The sequence below is a fragment of the Phyllobates terribilis genome, unplaced genomic scaffold, assembly GCF_046119375.1.
Source record: "Phyllobates terribilis strain yellow unplaced genomic scaffold, ASM4611937v1 Scaffold_7__3_contigs__length_470593459, whole genome shotgun sequence".
Classification (NCBI taxonomy): domain Eukaryota; kingdom Metazoa; phylum Chordata; class Amphibia; order Anura; family Dendrobatidae; genus Phyllobates; species Phyllobates terribilis.
This window is the reverse complement of record NW_027362767.1, coordinates 416,606,845-416,624,711: the sequence shown is the minus strand read 5'-3', so window position 1 is coordinate 416,624,711 and position 17,867 is coordinate 416,606,845. Positions and strand designations below refer to the sequence as shown.

General features: G+C 46.6%; 1 protein-coding gene across 3 annotated transcripts in view; it reads left to right on the top strand.

Annotated features, from left to right (window-relative positions):
- Positions 1-2,464: 2,464 nt before the first annotated feature.
- LOC141155119 (uncharacterized) overlaps positions 2,465-17,867 on the top strand; it is a 99,409-nt gene continuing 84,006 nt past the window's right edge. For 2 of the 3 annotated variants that reach the window (XM_073641789.1, XM_073641788.1), the window contains exons 1-4: positions 2,466-2,699; positions 12,529-12,579; positions 12,715-12,765; positions 12,901-12,942. In XM_073641789.1, the coding sequence (XP_073497890.1) occupies positions 2,636-2,699; positions 12,529-12,579; positions 12,715-12,765; positions 12,901-12,942 (208 nt within the window). In that variant the 5' untranslated portion in view covers positions 2,466-2,635. Of the gene's footprint in view, positions 2,700-12,528; positions 12,580-12,714; positions 12,766-12,900; positions 12,943-17,867 lie in introns of all 3 variants that reach the window. The other variant, XM_073641787.1, reaches the window with a different exon arrangement.

Here is a 17,867-nt window from a genome sequence, read left to right as displayed (position 1 = left end):
CAGGATGTCACCCCCCCTTATAATGCCCCATGCATTATGTCACTCCTCCCCCTTTTAATGCACCATGCAGGATGTCACCCCCCCTTTTAATGCCCCATGCAGGATGTCACACACACACACACCCCTTATAATGCCCCATGCAGGATGTCACCCCCCCCCTTTTAATGCCCCATGCAGGATGTCACCCCCCCTCCCTTATAATGCCTCATGCAGGATGTCACTTCCCCCCCTTTTAATGTCCCTTGCAGGATTTCACCCCCCACACACTCCCTTATAATGCCCCATGCCTCCATACATTAAAAAAAAAATCAAATACTCACCTCACTTCTCACCTGCTGCTGCTGCTCTGGACTCCAGCGTGGCCGGCGTCTTCCCGCTCTGCGCTGTGACGGCTCAGGAGAGAGCGCGGGGAAAAATGTCACCGCGCCCTCTGACCTGAGACATCACAGTGCAGCAGCCGCGGAAGAGACCGGAGCTGCTGCAGAGGCACGGGGAGAGGTAAGTATTGTGCCGGGGCCCTGAGCAAGTGGGGGGAGCGGGTGCTGACACCGCTCTCCTCCATTCACGGGTCCCGTAGTGTGCCGGGGTGCCCGACGGTGAGTGGGCCCCCCCACCTGCTCAGGGCCCCGGCACTTGCCCGGGTGCTGACTCCGGCCCTGACCATGAACTATAGTGTTCATTGGCTTCCACTATCACAACACACCATTTTGGACATTGACACACAACACTACAGTTCTAAATGGAGAAACATCCGAATGGCAAGAAAGCGATAATTGGCCTCAGTTATTTCTCTCAATGCTGAGGTAAAGTGAAAGCTGAGCTCTGATTGGTTGCTGTGATAAACTATACGCTCTGATTGGATGCTATGGGCAATAAAAACAGTTTTACTGTCAGACTGTTCTGATAAATGAGGCCAACAGACCACACAAGGGACACAGTTGGCAGATTTTTGTGATCCGCCATGTACTATAGTGTATGTGCACATTAATGCATGAGGCTTCCATTACATTCAGCAGTAATTAAAGTAATTATTCAATTAATTACGATGATTCTGTAGTAATTACATGGCAGCTTCCATATGTAAAGCTATGGAGATTTTAAACACTTTATCAGGTCAACATTTTTCCAGGTCAGTCATTTTTCACACAATTCATAGAGTTTAATTTTAGAGTCGAGCTCTGGCATTGAACACCCACTAAAATATAGGGTCTTTCACTCCGGTGGACTTGCTCACCGCCCTCTTACAAAAACTAAGAACAAATATCACATGAATCCCACTGTTATCTATTATCTTCTGACCTGTCCATGACTGCCATATCCCTTGTTGGTTCTTATGGGTTGCTATAGACCCTGTTGTTGTTTAGACACCATCTTGGTCCTTCTAGGGATTTTTCACTATTGGACAACCCATGATTAATCAATTCAAGGCCCCATGGAAAATTAATACAATGTATACTCATCTCCCACAGAGGCGCTGATCTAGCAATGTTGGCGCCCGGTCATTGTTATGTCACATGAGAACTACAGCCAATCAGTAAAGGCTGCAGACAGTCAGGAGACGATGATTGTCTGCAGCGTTCACGTCACATGTCAGGCGAATGTTGGGAGATCTGGGGTCAGCATCGCAGGAACAGGTGCAGGAGGTGAGTATAAGCTTTTCTTATTTTACTCTGAGGACTCGGGAAGTTCAGGAGAAGTTGTACAAAAAATGGACAACACCATGGTTTATTACTATTCAAATGTCATACTAGTGATTTATACCTTAAATGTTCGATCATGCCATGACATGTGCTACATTATGTCATGTTAGGTATGGTAACTACAGCATAGCAATGTATGTTAATATCATTTTATGATCTGTGTTGTGTCACATCTGTGAAAATTATATGCCAACTATGTATGATATGCTTGTCTCTAGACAATAGAGCTACTGGTATATAGGAGATATGTCCTGGGTAAACAAATGCCTTATTTTTCATCAATGAAAACTAATATTTTTTATTATTTATCGCTGATCATTTTGAAGGTTTATAATCAAAGATGCTCTATAACATTACATGGGGGGATTTTCCATTTGGGCCCACATCTAGCCCAAGACTTCCCTTTTTTTCCCGCAGAACAGCATCTGGATCACCCTTGAGCAACTCAAGATTGGTGGATCTTTGGAAAAAATTGAGATTGTCCATATAAAACAACTTATTTAAAACAGAAATTTCCATGATCACCTTAAATTCATGATTTGTTGCATTGGCCATTGTGTTATTTTTTGGTGCCCCTTGGTCTTCATAACAGGTTTTTCGAAAACTACAAAGAGAGCAGAATCTTTAGATGGACAAGACTGTATGACAAGTATGATAACATACTCACAATAACAAGATAAGTCAAGTTCCTCCCAAACAAGTCCCTCCTAGACAAGTTAAACTCCTCCTAAACAAGTCCCTCCTAGGACCATTCAAGAGCATTGTCAGAGATATATTTACGATGAGACATGATAACAGTTGGGAAATTATTCTATTGTTGCTTCTGCCAAGAAAGGTGTGTTTCCAAGGCTTTAAATAAGCTAAGCCGAGAAGGAAATGTAGTATAATTATCATATCTGACCAAGAGCAAGGACATCAGTCTGGCACTAGGAAAGATGATGCACCCAACTTGTTTGGCAGCAATAATGATGCTGTCGCTGCTCTGCTTTCAAGCACCAGGTGAGACATCCATATATCAGCTATAACCTGGAGGCGATAAAGACTAGTAGCTTGGCAAGAATGTTAGTGCTTTTTTAGAGTGTTTCTTAGTTTTAGGGGCTAGGTATAGATATTGCAATAATTAGTTGGGGTGCATTCACCTACTTCATCCTCTCTATATCGGTGGATTGTCAAGTAACACAAAGATCTGCAATTCTTCCAATAGAGTAAGAAGAATTAGCAGTAATGGTTCCGCTGGTCCAAGTCCTTCTACCTGTACTATCGCTAAAGGGGGTTTAAAGTTCTGAGGTGCTGTGATGTATAGTTCTGAAGGTGGTGTATGGTCCCAAATGTGATGTATAGTTCTGAATGTGCTGTATAGTTCTAAAGATAATATATAGTTCTGAAGGTTCTGTATAGTTTAGAAGATGATGTATAGATCTGAAGGTGCTTTATAGTTCTGAATATGCTATATAGTTATGAAGGTGCTGAATATCTATGAAGGTGCTGAATAGTTCTGAAGGTGCCGAATATCTATGAAGGTGATGTATAGTTCTGAAGGTGCCATTTCGTTTTGAAAGTGCTGTATAGACTTAAAAGTGCTGTGTAGTTTTGAAGGTGCTGTATAGATCAAAAAGTGCTGTATAGTTCTTAATGTGTTTTATAGTTCTGAAGGTGCTGTATAGTTCAGAAGGTGCTGTATAGTCCTGAAAGTGATGTGTAGTTCTGGATGTGTTGTATAATTCTGAAGGTGTTGTATAGTTCTGGAGATGATTTATAGTTCTGAAGGTGCTTAATAGTTCAAAAGATGTTGTATAGTCCTGAAAGTGCTGTGTATTTCTGAAGGTGTTATATAGTTCTGAAGGTTCCGTATAGTTCTGGAGACAATGTATAGTTCTGAAAGTGCTGTATAGTTCTGAAAATGGTGTATAGTTCTGAAGGTGATATATAGTCCAGAAGGTGGTATATAATAAAAAAAAATCTGCAGGTCTTTGGACAGACAACTAGAAGGGTGGGACATAAGGAAATAGCCCACCCTCAGGTCCTACTTAGTTAGCGGTACTTTCCTTCATCAAAATGTTTTAAAATCTAAAGTTTAGCATTTTTTCTGCAACCCCATAAAATTTTTGTACAACCATGCTAATATCCTATTTTTAACTCAGAGTCTATGGTTAAAGATACTATCATTAAATGGGAACCTACTGGAGCTCTATAGAATGTGTTGTCTGTAAGGATATACTATGAGAAGAAGATGACCTACTAAGTACATAAATGGTCATCTGCTCATTTTAGTTTTGGTCTTCAAAATCTCTCAAATCGTGGAAGTTGCTGTTTACGTCTTTTATAAGAGAGATTATGACAGTATGACCCTTTTTGGCTTGGTACCATCTACACTGTGCAATCTGTGAGATTAATACCTTGGGCTTGTTGACCTCTTTCACCCTTTTATTTTAAGCATGCTCAGCTTTGCTGAAATTCTGCATAGTCTCTCCAACATTCCTAACCTCACTGTTGGGGACCCAAAAGTTTACCCTTTGGCGCCTCAATTTTTTCCATGACAAATCTAAATTAATATTACTTTCATAGCTCCAAACAGTTGCAGGACAGGAGATGTCTTATGTAACAACCCCTGTGAATATGTAATTATGTATGTACTAGATGGTGGCCCGATTCTAACGCATCGGGTATTCTAGAATAGGTATGCGGCCAACCGGGCGCAAGCAGTAGAGCGGTGTTTACATTTGGCGCCAAAATCATGACTAGCGGTCGCGACTAATCAGCAGAGCGGGGTTTAAATTTGGCGCCAATAATGCTGATTGGTCGCGGCCAGCGAACGAGTCCCATCAGCAGAGCGGGGTTTAAATTTGGCAGCAATAATGCTGATTGTTTGCGGCCGGCGGTCGCGACCAATCAGCAGAGCGGTATTTAAATTTGGCGCCAATAATGGTGATTGGTCACGGCCGCGACCAATCAGCAGAGCGGTGTTTAAATTTGTCGCCAATAATGCTGATTATTTGTGACCGGTAACCACGACCAATGAGCAGAGCAGTGTTTAAATATGGCGCCAATATCGCTGATTGGTCGCGGCCGGCCACCGCGACCAATCAGCGAAGCGGTGTTTAAATTTGGCGCCAATATCGCTGATTGGTCACGGCCGGTGGTTGCGACTAATCAGCAGAGCGAGGTTTAAATTTGGCGCCAATACTGCTGATTGGTCGCGGCCGGCGACCGCGACCAATCAGCAGAGATTTGTTTCAATTTGGCACCAAAATTGCTGTTTGGTCGCGGCCGGCCACCGCGACCAATCAGCAGAGCGGGGTTTACATTTGGCGCCAAAATCGCTGATTGGTCACGCCCGGCGGTCGCGACCAATCAGCAGAGCGGAGTTTAAATTTTGCGCCAATACTGCTGATTGTTCGCGGCCGGCGACCGCGACCAATTAGCAGAGCATTGTTTAAATTTGGCGCCAATCTCGCTGATTGGTCGCGTCTGCCGTCCGCAACCAATCAGCAGAGCGTTGTTTAAATTTGGTGCCAATGTCGTTGATTAGTCGCGGCTGGCATCCGTGACCAATCAGCAGAGCGTTGTTTAAATTTTGCGCCAAAATCGCTGATTGGTCGCGGCTGGCGGTAGCCACCAATCAGCAGAGCGGTGTTTCAATTTGCCACCAAAATCGCTGATTGGTCGGGGCCGGCCACTGCGACCAATCAGCAGAGCGGGGTTTAAATTTGCCGCCCATATCGATGATTGGTCGGGACCGGCGGCCGCAACCAATCAGCGTCGTATTAGTGAGGACCGGGGAGCGGCGCTGCCTGTGCGGGTACTTCCGCTGCGAGCAGCTGGGAGATGAGCGGCTGCTCGCAGCAGAAGCATCCCGACCGGCGGCGCCGCTCCTCGGTCCTCCGTTCACACTTGCGGTCGGGAGATCATAGCGCTGTTTAAATTAGGCGCCAATCTCGCTGATTGGTCGCGGTCGGCTGGCGGCCGCAACCAATCAGCAGAGCGTTGTTTAAATTTGGCGCCAATCTCGCTGATTGGTTGCGTCTGGCGTCCGCGACCAATCAGCAGAGCGAGGTTTACATTTGGCGCCAAAATCGCTGATTGGTCACGCCCGGCGGTCGCGACCAATCAGCAGAGCGGAGTTTAAATTTTGCGCCAATACTGCTGATTGTTCGCGGCCGGCGACCGCGACCAATTAGCAGAGCATTGTTTAAATTTGGCGCCAATCTCGCTGATTGGTCGCGTCTGCCGTCCGCAACCAATCAGCAGAGCGTTGTTTAAATTTGGCGCCAATGTCGTTGATTAGTCGCGGCTGGCGTCCGTGACCAATCAGCAGAGCGTTGTTTAGATTTTGCGCCAAAATCGCTGATTGGTCGCGGCTGGCGGTAGCCACCAATCAGCAGAGCGGTGTTTCAATTTGCCACCAAAATCGCTGATTGGTCGGGGCCGGCCACTGCGACCAATCAGCAGAGCGGGGTTTAAATTTGCCGCCCATATCGATGATTGGTCGGGACCGGCGGCCGCAACCAATCAGCGTCGTATTAGTGAGGACCGGGGAGCGGCGCTGCCTGTGCGGGTACTTCCGCTGCGAGCAGCTGGGAGATGAGCGGCTGCTCGCAGCAGAAGCATCCCGACCGGCGGCGCCGCTCCTCGGTCCTCCGTTCACACTTGCGGTCGGGAGATCATAGCGCTGTTTAAATTAGGCGCCAATCTCGCTGATTGGTCGCGGTCGGCTGGCGGCCGCAACCAATCAGCAGAGCGTTGTTTAAATTTGGCGCCAATCTCGCTGATTGGTTGCGTCTGGCGTCCGCGACCAATCAGCAGAGCGTTGTTTAAATTTGGCGCCAATCTCGCTGATTGGTCGCGGTCGGCTGGCGGCCGCAACTAATCAGCAGAGCCTTGTTTAAATTTGGCGCCAATCTCGCTGATTGGTCGCGGCTGGCGGCCGTGACCAATCAATAGAGCGTTGTTTAAATTTTGCGCTAATCTCGCTGATTGGTCGCGGTCGGCTGTCATCCGCGACCAATCAGCAGAGCGTTGTTTAAATTTGGCGCCAATCTCGCTGATTGGTTGCGTCTGGCGTCCGCGACCAATCAGCAGAGCGTTGTTTAAATTTGGCGCCAATCTCGCTGATTGGTCGCGGTCGGCTGGCGGCCGCAACCAATCAGCAGAGCCTTGTTTAAATTTGGCGCCAATCTCGCTGATTGGTCGCGGCTGGCGGCCGCGACCAATCAATAGAGCGTTGTTTAAATTTTGCGCTAATCTCGCTGATTGGTCGCGGTCGGCTGCCGTCCGCGACCAATCAGCAGAGCTTGGTTTAAATTTAGCGGCAATCTCGCTGATTGGTTGCGGTTGCCAGCCACGACCAGTCAGCAGAGCGCTGTTTAAATTTGGCGCCAATCTCGCTGATTGGTCGCGGCTGGAGTCCGCGACCAATCAGCAGAGCGTTGTTTAAATTTGGCGCCAAGCTCGCTGATTGGTCGCTGCTGGCGTCTGCGACCAATCAGCAGAGCGTTGTTTAAATTTGGTGCCAAGCTCGCTGATTGGTCGCGGCTGGCGTTCGCGACCAATCAGCACAGTAGTGTGTAAATGTGGCGGCAAGATCGGTGATTGGTCGCGGCCGCTATTTAAATGTGGCGCCCAAATCGATGATTGGTCGCGGGCAGCAACCGCGACCAATCAGCAGAGCGGTGTTTAACTTTAGCGCCAAGATCACTGATTGGTCGCGGGCGGAGAGCGCGACCAATCAGCGAATCGCATTGGTGAGGACCGGGGAGCGGAATCGTCTTGGTGAGGACCGGGAAGCGCCGATGCCTGTGCGGATACTTCCGCTGCGAAAACCCGGGACATGAGCGACTGCTCGCAGCAGAAGTATCCCGACCCGCAGCGCCGCTCCCCTGTCCTCCCTTGACACACTAGCCGCTGATGTCCCCACAGTATCCGCATGGTGTTACAAAGGTCCGGACATTTGTGTTAAAAATCGCTGATTGGTCGCTGGCGCTTCCCGCGACCAATCACCGATTTTGGCGACAAATTTAAATATCGGCCACGACCAATCACCGATTTTGGCGCCACATTTAAATAGCGTCCGCGACCAATCAGTACAGCGGTGTTTAAATGTGGAGCCAAGATCGGTGATTGGTCGCAGCCGATATTTAAATTTGGTGCCCAAATCGATGATTGGTCGCAGGCAGCGTCCGCGACCAATCAGCACAGCGGTGTTTAACTTTTGCGGTAAGATCAGTGATTGGTCGGGTCCGAAGACCGCGACCAATCATCGAATCGTCTTGGTGAGGACCGGGGAGCGACGCTGCCTGTGCGGGTACTTCCGCTGCGAGAACCCTGGACATGAGCGGGCGCTCGCAGCAGAAGTATCCCAACCCACAGCGCCGCTACCCGGTCCTCCCTTCCGCATGGAGGTCAGCGGCGCCGACGGTCGGGGTTCTTCCGCTGCTACCGGCCGGGAGATGAGCGCCTCGCGCCGCTCATCTCCCAGCTGCATCTCCGTCCCGCAGATGGGTCCGGCGGTCGAGGTCCTTCTGCTGGTACCGGCCGGGAGATGAGCGCCTCGCGCCAGTCATCTCCCGGCTGCATCGCCGCTGAGCTCCGTCCCGCAGATGAGCCGCTAACGGCCGCCATCTTTTTTCAGAAATCCCGCGGCGCTGATTGGCCGCTGCCGGACCAATGAGCGACGCGGGATTTCCAGGACAGACAGACAGAAAGACAGACAGACGGGATAAGACGATTATATATATAGATTTGCCCCCATATCCCGTAATCTGAGGGTCCTCCTCTAGGAGACAGGCCTACTGCTAGTTTTGCTGTCAAATGTTTTACTCCTCGTAACTTTCCTCTCCCGATGTATAACAGACTGTACAATAAGGAACAATAAAAAAGAAAAACAAATTAACGAGAGTGTAGGACGTCTCCTAACAAGGAAAATAACCTGTAATTATACCGAACGGCGGTTACATTATGCCCTAAGTACATTTAATAAAAAAACAGCTGTTGTTTATGAGCCAATTAAAATAATTCCTCCCGTGAAATCTGTACATATGTGTAATTATATTCTTGTACATAGGGGAAGTATTATAGTAGTTTTATTCTTGTACATAGGGAGCAGTATTGTTTTTGACCCATCACCTACAGGTTAGTCCTTTAATTTACTCATAGATAATGTAGACGCAGGGTCATCAAACTAGTTGGACACTCACATACAAACCAATAGATATAACCCTAAATCATGCAGCTAAGGCCAGAAGGATCTCCCAGTGTCATTTTATAGATCCAGTCATATATAGCTCACTGTAATCCTTCACATTGGCAGATCATCGTAAAGTGGTTCTATCACTTCTGAGAAAAACACAAAAAGTGACAGAGGATGACATTATAAGACTTTTCTCAAATACATGTCAATAGTAAATCATATATTTTCCCTTAGTATTACAGCGACACAAGATTTACTTTCCTTTTAGCAAAGTAAGCACAAAATCTGGTGAGATTCTCTTTTCTGTGATATATCAACTGTGATAGGGGGAGCTGATTCGATACAGTTGGGCACTAGGATGAACAAATCAGTGCGTCTGCTTTGCTGAAGTCAATAGGATGACATCTTTTATGAAGGAAAAAGAAAAAGATAAAGTTGCTCCTAAAGGTTTTACTCGCAAGAGAAGGATATAGCTGCTACTAAAAAGTTGCTCTACTAGAGGAGGACATAACTGCTTGTAAAGGGTTAAACTACTATAAGGAGACATAGCTGCTTCTAACGAGCTATTCTGAGTCTCTAAATTCAGTATATACATAGAGTCCACACTGATCAGAAGCTACAAAAGCTTTTACCACCGTAATTGTTTCTTCTAGGCTCCATAATATACAGGAATTCATCGTACATTGCTTCATAAATCATGAAATTCAGCATGAACAGCAGCAAATATCTCCCCTGTTTATATTATAAAAACAGTGGTATCTCTATATCAGAGGCAGGAAGCCTCACACAGCTGTCAAGATAGTGAGACAGTATTGCAAGACTCGTTGAAGGGTCGATAGTGACTTTTAGGATCGCTGCTTCCAACAGATGACGCTAGAGATTTATTATCGATACATATGGGCAGCGCCCCCTGGTGGTCTTTAGTTTACTGCATTCTTATGCATGAGCACCCTATTTTACTTTACATTATTGTTTTCTATGCACATGCAGCAAAATTAAAGACTAGCTTATGGGTTCACTGTACTGCAAAAGTAAAAATTGCATTGAATGATTATGATGTAGACCCAATGAAGAATATGAGTTTAGCATCTCCTGGTGGTCATTAATTTCCAGAATTTCTGGGCAGTAATTCTATTAAATCTTTGGAGATCGCTTATAGATACATGTGGGCATGTGGTTTACCACTTTGTTATGCACATGCACCCTATTTTATGTTCCCTCATACATAATAAAGTGTATTCTATGGGCATACAGGAAAATTAAAGATTGGCACATGGGATGATTGAATTGCTAAAGTAAAATTACAAGGTATGATTATGATGTATTGTACACCCAATGTAGAATATGAGAGCACCGCCACCTGGTGGTCATTACTTTTTTGTGTAATTTATAAATTAAAGTGTTATTCCCAAAACCGTAATGGGTCTCATATAGAATTAGGCATGTGTGCCAGTACAACTTATTTATAAATCTGCACTGATTTTCAGGAATCCCCTCTATGATGATGACCACCCACCTACCCCCAATGGCTCTCTTTACCTTCCGTTTATCCGCTGGATTAGTCAACCATAGTTCTAATGTTCTCGGTCAAGCATGTCCACGTCAGCTAATGAACCTGTCTAATAAATCATCTGACAGATGGGTTGTTGCACAGCTCAATTATTCTATGCCGAAGATACTACTAATACCAAATATATTTGCACTGACCCTAATTCATAAAAAGCCGATTCACCTAATGACCATATCTAAGTTATAAAAAGCAGATGCACCTAATGACCCTGTCTAATTCATAAAAAAACAGATACACCTGCTGACTCTGTCTAATTTATGAAAAACAGATGCACCTAATGACCCTGAAATGAAACACAGATGCATCAAATGATCCTGTCTAATAAAATACTTTAATTGCATCCTCATTGCCCTGACAGTGATATTGTAGCACAGCTCAGCTATTTTATGCTCCGCTTTGCTATGCATGCAGGAAGGGGAGAGCGTGATCAAGCTCTGAAAATCCCCATAAACCAGCTATGAAAAGTAAATAATAAATATTAATCAATATTGGTCACATAGTGGGTGACAGTCACCACATTCATAAATATCAATGGTCTCCTTATCGATTGAAAAAAAATTGTTAATGCTTAGATCTATCTCTATCAGGAGGCCAAGGGAGAGAGGGGCATGCAGCACTGAGAAGCAGCAGGGTGCTGCTGGGACATGTAGTTTTAGTAGATAAGATTACTCACTTGTCAAGTTGAACTGCCAGACCAGAGCCTGCTTAATATCCTCATAGCTATGGGTGGTCATGCTGGGCACATAGCCAAAGATTTCGAGAGCCTTACCCCTGAGCCAAGGAGTTAAGAATCAGACCCACTGGTCTTCAGATAAATTAAACTGATGACTAGTCTTTTCAAATGCCAGCAAAAAGGTGTCCAATTCTCCTCCTTTATCCAGCAGAGGAAAGTCATTCACCTACAGCTTCAGGACTCGGATCTCAGGGGTCTCACGACTGGCTGAGGTGGGCTACTGGGGCTGCAGCTTGAGCATTTGTAGCTGGTGCTCATACCCACGTTGATGTTCTGCAGCTTGTTTGCAGCGTGCTGCCATGAGGGTCTCGTAGATGGCCTGGTCCTCAGCCTGCAGGCTGGCAACGGCAGCATGCAGAAGGGCATCTGAGCCTGCCAAGCTGGGGGGACAGGCAGGCGGCCCACTGCGGGACTGACCACTAGCAATTGGCTCCTCCCCATCGTCTTGAACAACATTACCTTCCACCTCCTCATCACCATCCATAGCATTGGCCACCTTCTTAGCTCCCTGTGGTGCCACTGGCGATCCTTGCAACCTTTGACACTGTTTTGGAGAAAGCTGCCATGACCTGCTAATCCTGGAAAAACTCTTTGATTCTTATCCTTTAGACAAAGCTTACCCTATTTTCATGAGTGTCCGCTTCTTTTTGGCTTTACTTCATTATCTCTGATACCTAACTCCTGCTTGAATGACTTAAAAAGTGTGAAATGCACATCTTGTCTAACAATGCTAATGAAGATAGTGAGCCTCCATAAGGCGGACTCTAGACATATGAGATAGATAGTGGGTAAAAAACAACAAGAAAACCCCTCTAAAGTTATTTTTATTTGCAGAGGATGTGGAGCTTTGTATCAGAAAAAATGGAACATTAACCAATATAAATGTATAAATACAGTACAGGTAGAGTAATTATCAGGTGCCGTACGTCTAATTGAGGGCGACTGATCACCACAAAGGGAAATCCTCGTTCTACTAAAATAAAAAATAGTTGACATTACTTATTAAATTGAACTTAAATAAGAGACGCATATAAGAGAGAAACTTTTTTGTTACTTTTCCGATTCCTGTAGATTAAAAATTTTGCCTTTTCGTCTTCAGATAAAACAACATCCACTTACAACCATTTCCTAAAGAAAAAAAACTCCAAATGTTTCCTCAATTGTAACAATTGGATGCTTGTTTTTCTCAATGAAAAACCTAAAAATATAAAAAAAATAAAAAAATACAAATTCACTAATATATTCTAAATGAAACAGAAATATGAGAAAAATAAGGGAGACATTTTATTGTTACTATTTCAATTCCTGTAGGTTGATAATTTTGCCTTTTTGTCTTCAGCTTCGAGTGCATCCACAACCTCAGCTACAGCTACTTCACCTATTACTACTCGTAAGTTTTGGGTATTTTTCTCATAAAAAAAACTTGAAAGCAAAAAATGCAAACTCCCCATTTGTTTAGAGAGAGACTTTCTCAGGGGATGTAGTTTGATTTGTTTTGCTTAATAACTTTTCCTTTTTTCTGCAGCTCCAGATACATCATCAGCTCCGACTACAACCACGCCGGTTGTTACTATGGGTGAGTTTCTGGATGTTTTGTCAAGAGGAAAATAAATTAAATACAATGAAATCCTTAGTGAGACGTACAGAGGGGACAGAAGGGAAACATTGTTGCCGATATGTTCGATATTAATAACGTTGCATTTTGCTACAGATCTGACAACATCATCAACCCCAATCACTTCTGGGACTACTGGTGAGTTCTCGGTATTTTGTCATTAAAAAGTAAGACAATAAAACAAACACAAAAATCTCCTTACAGAAATGAGTTACTTGAATGTATCACACAAGTTATTTGCCTGTTTTGCTCCCGCTCCTGCCTCATCCACAACCCCAACTACAACTCCCTCACTGTTACCTACAAATACGTTTTTGAAATTTTTATGATAAAAGACAAAAAGCCAAAGGGTAAAATAACTTTGTAGATATTTTTGCCTAAAATTAGATAACAGAGTAATATAATAGCTGTTCTCTTCCTGATACAGCCCCACTTACATCACATATCGGCAAATTTTCTTGCTCTCTTACTGGTCTTTAGAGGTGATCACGCGCTCTCCACCACTTTCTTACTGCTGAGATGAAGAAATTTAAGTTGTACATGACCCAGGGTGGCAAGGTACATTACTGCATTGAGCTGCTGGTGCACGAGATACAGGCCTTACCAGGCCGCCTGAAGTGTGTCCTGGGGTACGGAGACCAGTACCCACAACTTCTCACCCACCTTGTAGGTCCTCTTACAATCATTCTGGTCGTACAATTGCTGCTGGTCGGAATGGTCTTGCGCCATATTATCATGCACCAGCTGCATCGAGGCCTGCATCTTGTCCCGGAAGAGCACGACATAGTCGATAAACGACACTCCAGGGGTGGCTAATTCTACTTCCCAGGCCTCTTTCGCCCCTCACACGTCGCCCATACAAGAGCTCAAAAGGGGGTGAACCCCATTGAGACCTGTGGAACCTCCCGATAGGCAAATAGCAGGTGTGGGAGGTACCCCTCCCAGTTGCGCCTGTGGGGATCGAACAACATCTTAAGCACCTGCTTCAGGATGCCATTAAACCGTTCGCACAGGCCATTGGTCTGTGGGTGGTATCGGCTTGTCAACAGATGTTGCACCTGTATCTGCTTACAGAGGGACTCCATCAGCTGCGACATGAACTGGATCCCACAGTCAGTGAGCATTTCCTGGGGAAAACCCCATCGGGAGAAAATCTTCAGTGGGGCGGTAGGCATCTTGTCAGCCCAAATGAACGACAAGGCTATCGCTTCCGGGTACCGGGTGGAATAGTCTACTACCGTCTGTACGAAGCATTTCTTGAAGTTGCTGGGAATGTACAGTGGTCCAACCAGATCCACAGCCACCCTCCTGAAAGACTCGACAATAATGGGCAGAGTTACCAGTGGGGCTTTGGGGCGCAACCCCGCCATCCCCAATTTCTGACAGGTGTCACATGAACGGCAGTAGGCAGGGGCATTGGCCCCTATCTTTGACCAGTAGAAATGCTGGTCTAGCCTGGCGTTTGTCTTAGTTATCCCTAGATGTTTGGCCATCAGAATCTCATGTGCAATCCGCAACAACTCTGCCCTGAACAAATAGGGTACCACTAACTGTCGGTCCCTAGGCCATGCCTCCGGTGATCCCTGCTGGTCCATCACCTGGTAAAGCTGTCCTTGGTCCCAGACCACCTGCTCAAGATCTGAGTCTAAGGGAGGGTGTGCCGTCTGCTCCTCGAGAGCTTTCAGTCTGTCGTCAGATTCCAACGCCGCCTGCAACCCCTGACTTGACGTGGCCAGAATATATGAGATCGCCACTTCTTCTGTCAGTTCCCCAGGACCAGTCTTTTGGCCTCCATCTGACCCAGCAGTCACTATGTTAGAAGGGGAAGCCATAGGACTCCCGAGGGACCCCTGGTGCTCCCGCACTCCCACTGTGCGTCACAGTGTCCATGGCCAGTTCAACCACGGGTAGTGCCCGTTTCCTCTCAGCTTCACACCAAGTCGCCGGTCCAGACTGACTAACCCAGCCCTTCGACATCCAGGTTATGGAGGAGCTCAGCATTGAGGCCTTACCTGGGAGCCCTACCTCTCCTTGGACAAATCTGCCGTCAGTTGCATGCTTCCACTAAGCTGCTGTTTGCCCCCTGTTTGTCTCCTCAGTGACAACCTCGGAGGACAAAAGGTTCCAGCATGCTTTCTAGCCACACTGTATGGAATTGCTAAAGCTTGCTTGATTGACCTCCTCCCCCCAGAGGGGAGAGCCATATATTACATCACCCCCCACCCCCACATCCCTGTCAGTACGCATGTTAATCACATTGACGAAAACAACCAGGGGTGGACATTACAGTGCGGTCTGAGGGATCAGACCTTGGGGTTTCAGTGGCCACATACTGGGACACTAGCTACCCCAAGTCTGTCCCAAGAGTTGCAGGAATAATCACCCCACCTCCCAAACTCCTTGCCCGGAGCCCCAGTTCAAATACACTTTAGCGATGGGCAGCACCAGTTCGACTCCTCCAATCCCGGAGACAGCGAGGGTTTTCCCGGGCACTAAATCCTGTGGGGACACCAGTTCAGGCCACACAAGAATCATCTCAGCGCCAGTGTCCCACAGTCCCATGGCCACTGCCTGGCCTATGGTGAAGGGCTGAAAGTTGTCAAAGGACCTCCCACCACGCCACACAAAATAGTGTATGGTTTCTGGGACGGGCCCTTCTAGCACTGGGGACACATGGCATTGAAGTGTCCATCTGTTTGCAAAGGTCGGAGTTTCCCCATTGACTTGGAGAGGGAAGCATGGGCAAGTGACCCCTTAGGCTTAGGGGTAGGGACAGAAGTTACCGCGTTCGTCTTACCCCCTCTCCAGCCAGCAGGTTTCTTGGCTTTGAGGCTGTGTGCCCACGTAGCATTTTTCAAGCGTATATGCTGCGGAATTTCCGCAGCGTAAACGCTTGAAAAACGCATGTATATCCGCACCCCATGGTCCCCAATGGGATTCCGCAACTTCTATGCACATGCTGCGGATTTTTCCGCAGCGTTTATGCCGCGTTCAAAAATCCGCAGCATGTCATTTAATTTTGCGTTTCCGCAAGCGGAATTGCCTTAGTCCAATGCATAAAAAACGCAAGGCAATTCCGCATGTGGAAAACGCGTGATAAACGCGCGAAAAATGCGCGATAAACGCGTGCGGAATTCCGCATGCGTTTTTCCGGGAGAGGACTTGCATTTATGCAGCAGAAATTTTCTGCTTCATAAATGCAACGTGGGCATATAGCCTTAGAGCACTATTATTGGAATACTCATTGGCAAGAGTTGCTGTTGCGGAGCCCCCTTTGGCTTTCGGTCACGGAGATACAGCTTGAAGTCCTCTGAGCAGTTACACAAAAATGTCCCGGCTGCAATGAGCTCCTTCAGCTGCTGGATGGTGGAGAACTCCAATCCCATAGTCCATTGATCTACCACTCTCAGTGGAGCCGCACATGATCAGCCCAGCTGTCTGCAGGACCCCACTGTATACTCCAGATCTTCTTCCGATACGTCTCAGGGGTCAAGTTGTACTGCTGGAACAGAGACTGCTTGATATCTTCATAGCTCTGGGTGGTCTCACTGGGCAGATACCCAAAGATTTCCAGGGCCTTACCCCTGAGGCAAAGAGTTAAGAGCTGGACCCACTAGTCCTCAGGTAAATGGTACTGATGACAATTCTTTTCAAAGACCAGAAAGAAGGTGTCCAAGTCCCCTCCTTTATCCTGCAGGGGAAAATTCTCCGCCTGTAGCTTCGGGACCCGGATCTCGAGACGGGCTGAGGTGGACTGCTGGAGCTGGAGCTTGAACATTTGTAACTTATGCCCGCAGTCACACTGAAGTTCTGCAGCTTCCTCGCGACATGCTGCCATGATGGTCTTATAGGTGGCCTGGTCCCCCGGATGGAGACTGGCCAGGGCAGGGTGCAGGAGGGCATTCAAGCCTGCGTGGCTGGGGGGACGGGCAGGTGGTGAGCAGCCCACTGTGGGAGTGACCACCAGCAACAGGTTTCTTGAGGAGCCTTGGATGGGCTCCCCCTCATCTTGAGCAACATTGCCTTTCACCTCCTCCCCACTGTCATAGTTACATAGTTACATAGTTACATAGTTTATAAGGCCGAAAAAAGACAAGCGTCCATCCAGTTCAGCCTATTTCTTGTGCACTGCAGCTATTCCGCAGCGTTGATCCAGGGGAAGGCAAAAAAAAAAAACATGCGGTATAGGCCAATTTACATCATTGAGGAAAAATTCACTTCCCGACACCAATCTGGCAGTCAGATTAAATCCCTGGATTAATTAACTATCACTAAGCATAAGATGTAATTTTATTGTTCTCAAGAAAGGCGTCCAGGCCTCTCTTGAACTCATTAAGTGAGTTGGACATCACCACTTCCTCTCCCAGAGAGTTCCAGAGTCTCACGGCTCTGACCGTAAAGAATCCCCTTCTATGCTGGTGCAGGAACCTCCTTTCCTCCAGACGCATAGTGTGCCCCCTCGTCTTTGTCACCATCCTTGGTATAAACAAGTCATGGGAGAGATCTCTGTACTGCCCCCTGATGTATTTATACATGTTTATGAGGTCTCCCCTAAGCCTTCTCTTTTCCAACGTAAATAGGCCTAATTTTGACAACCTCTCTGGGTATTCTAGTCCCTCCATTCCCTTTATTACCTTAGTCGCCCTCCTTTGTACCCTCTCTAGCTCCAATATGTCTTTCCTGAGCACCGGAGCCCAGAACTGTGCACAATATTCTAAGTGCGGCCTTACCAGCGCTTTATACAGAGGAAGAACAATGTTCTCATCATATGCCCCTATTCCTCTTCTGATGCATGCCATGACTCTATTTGCCTTCGCAGCTGCTGCCTGACACTGGGCACTCCAATTTAATTTGCTGTTAACCAAGACGCCCAGGTCCTTCTCCATGTCAGATTTCCCCAACGGTTTCCCATTTAATATGTATGGGTGACTGCTGTTTTTCTTTCCCATGTGCATGACCTTACATTTATCGGCATTGAACCCCATTTGCCATTTTTTGGCCCAACTCCCCAATTTATCTAAATCCTCCTGTAGCTGTGCCCTATCCTCACCTGTATTAACTAC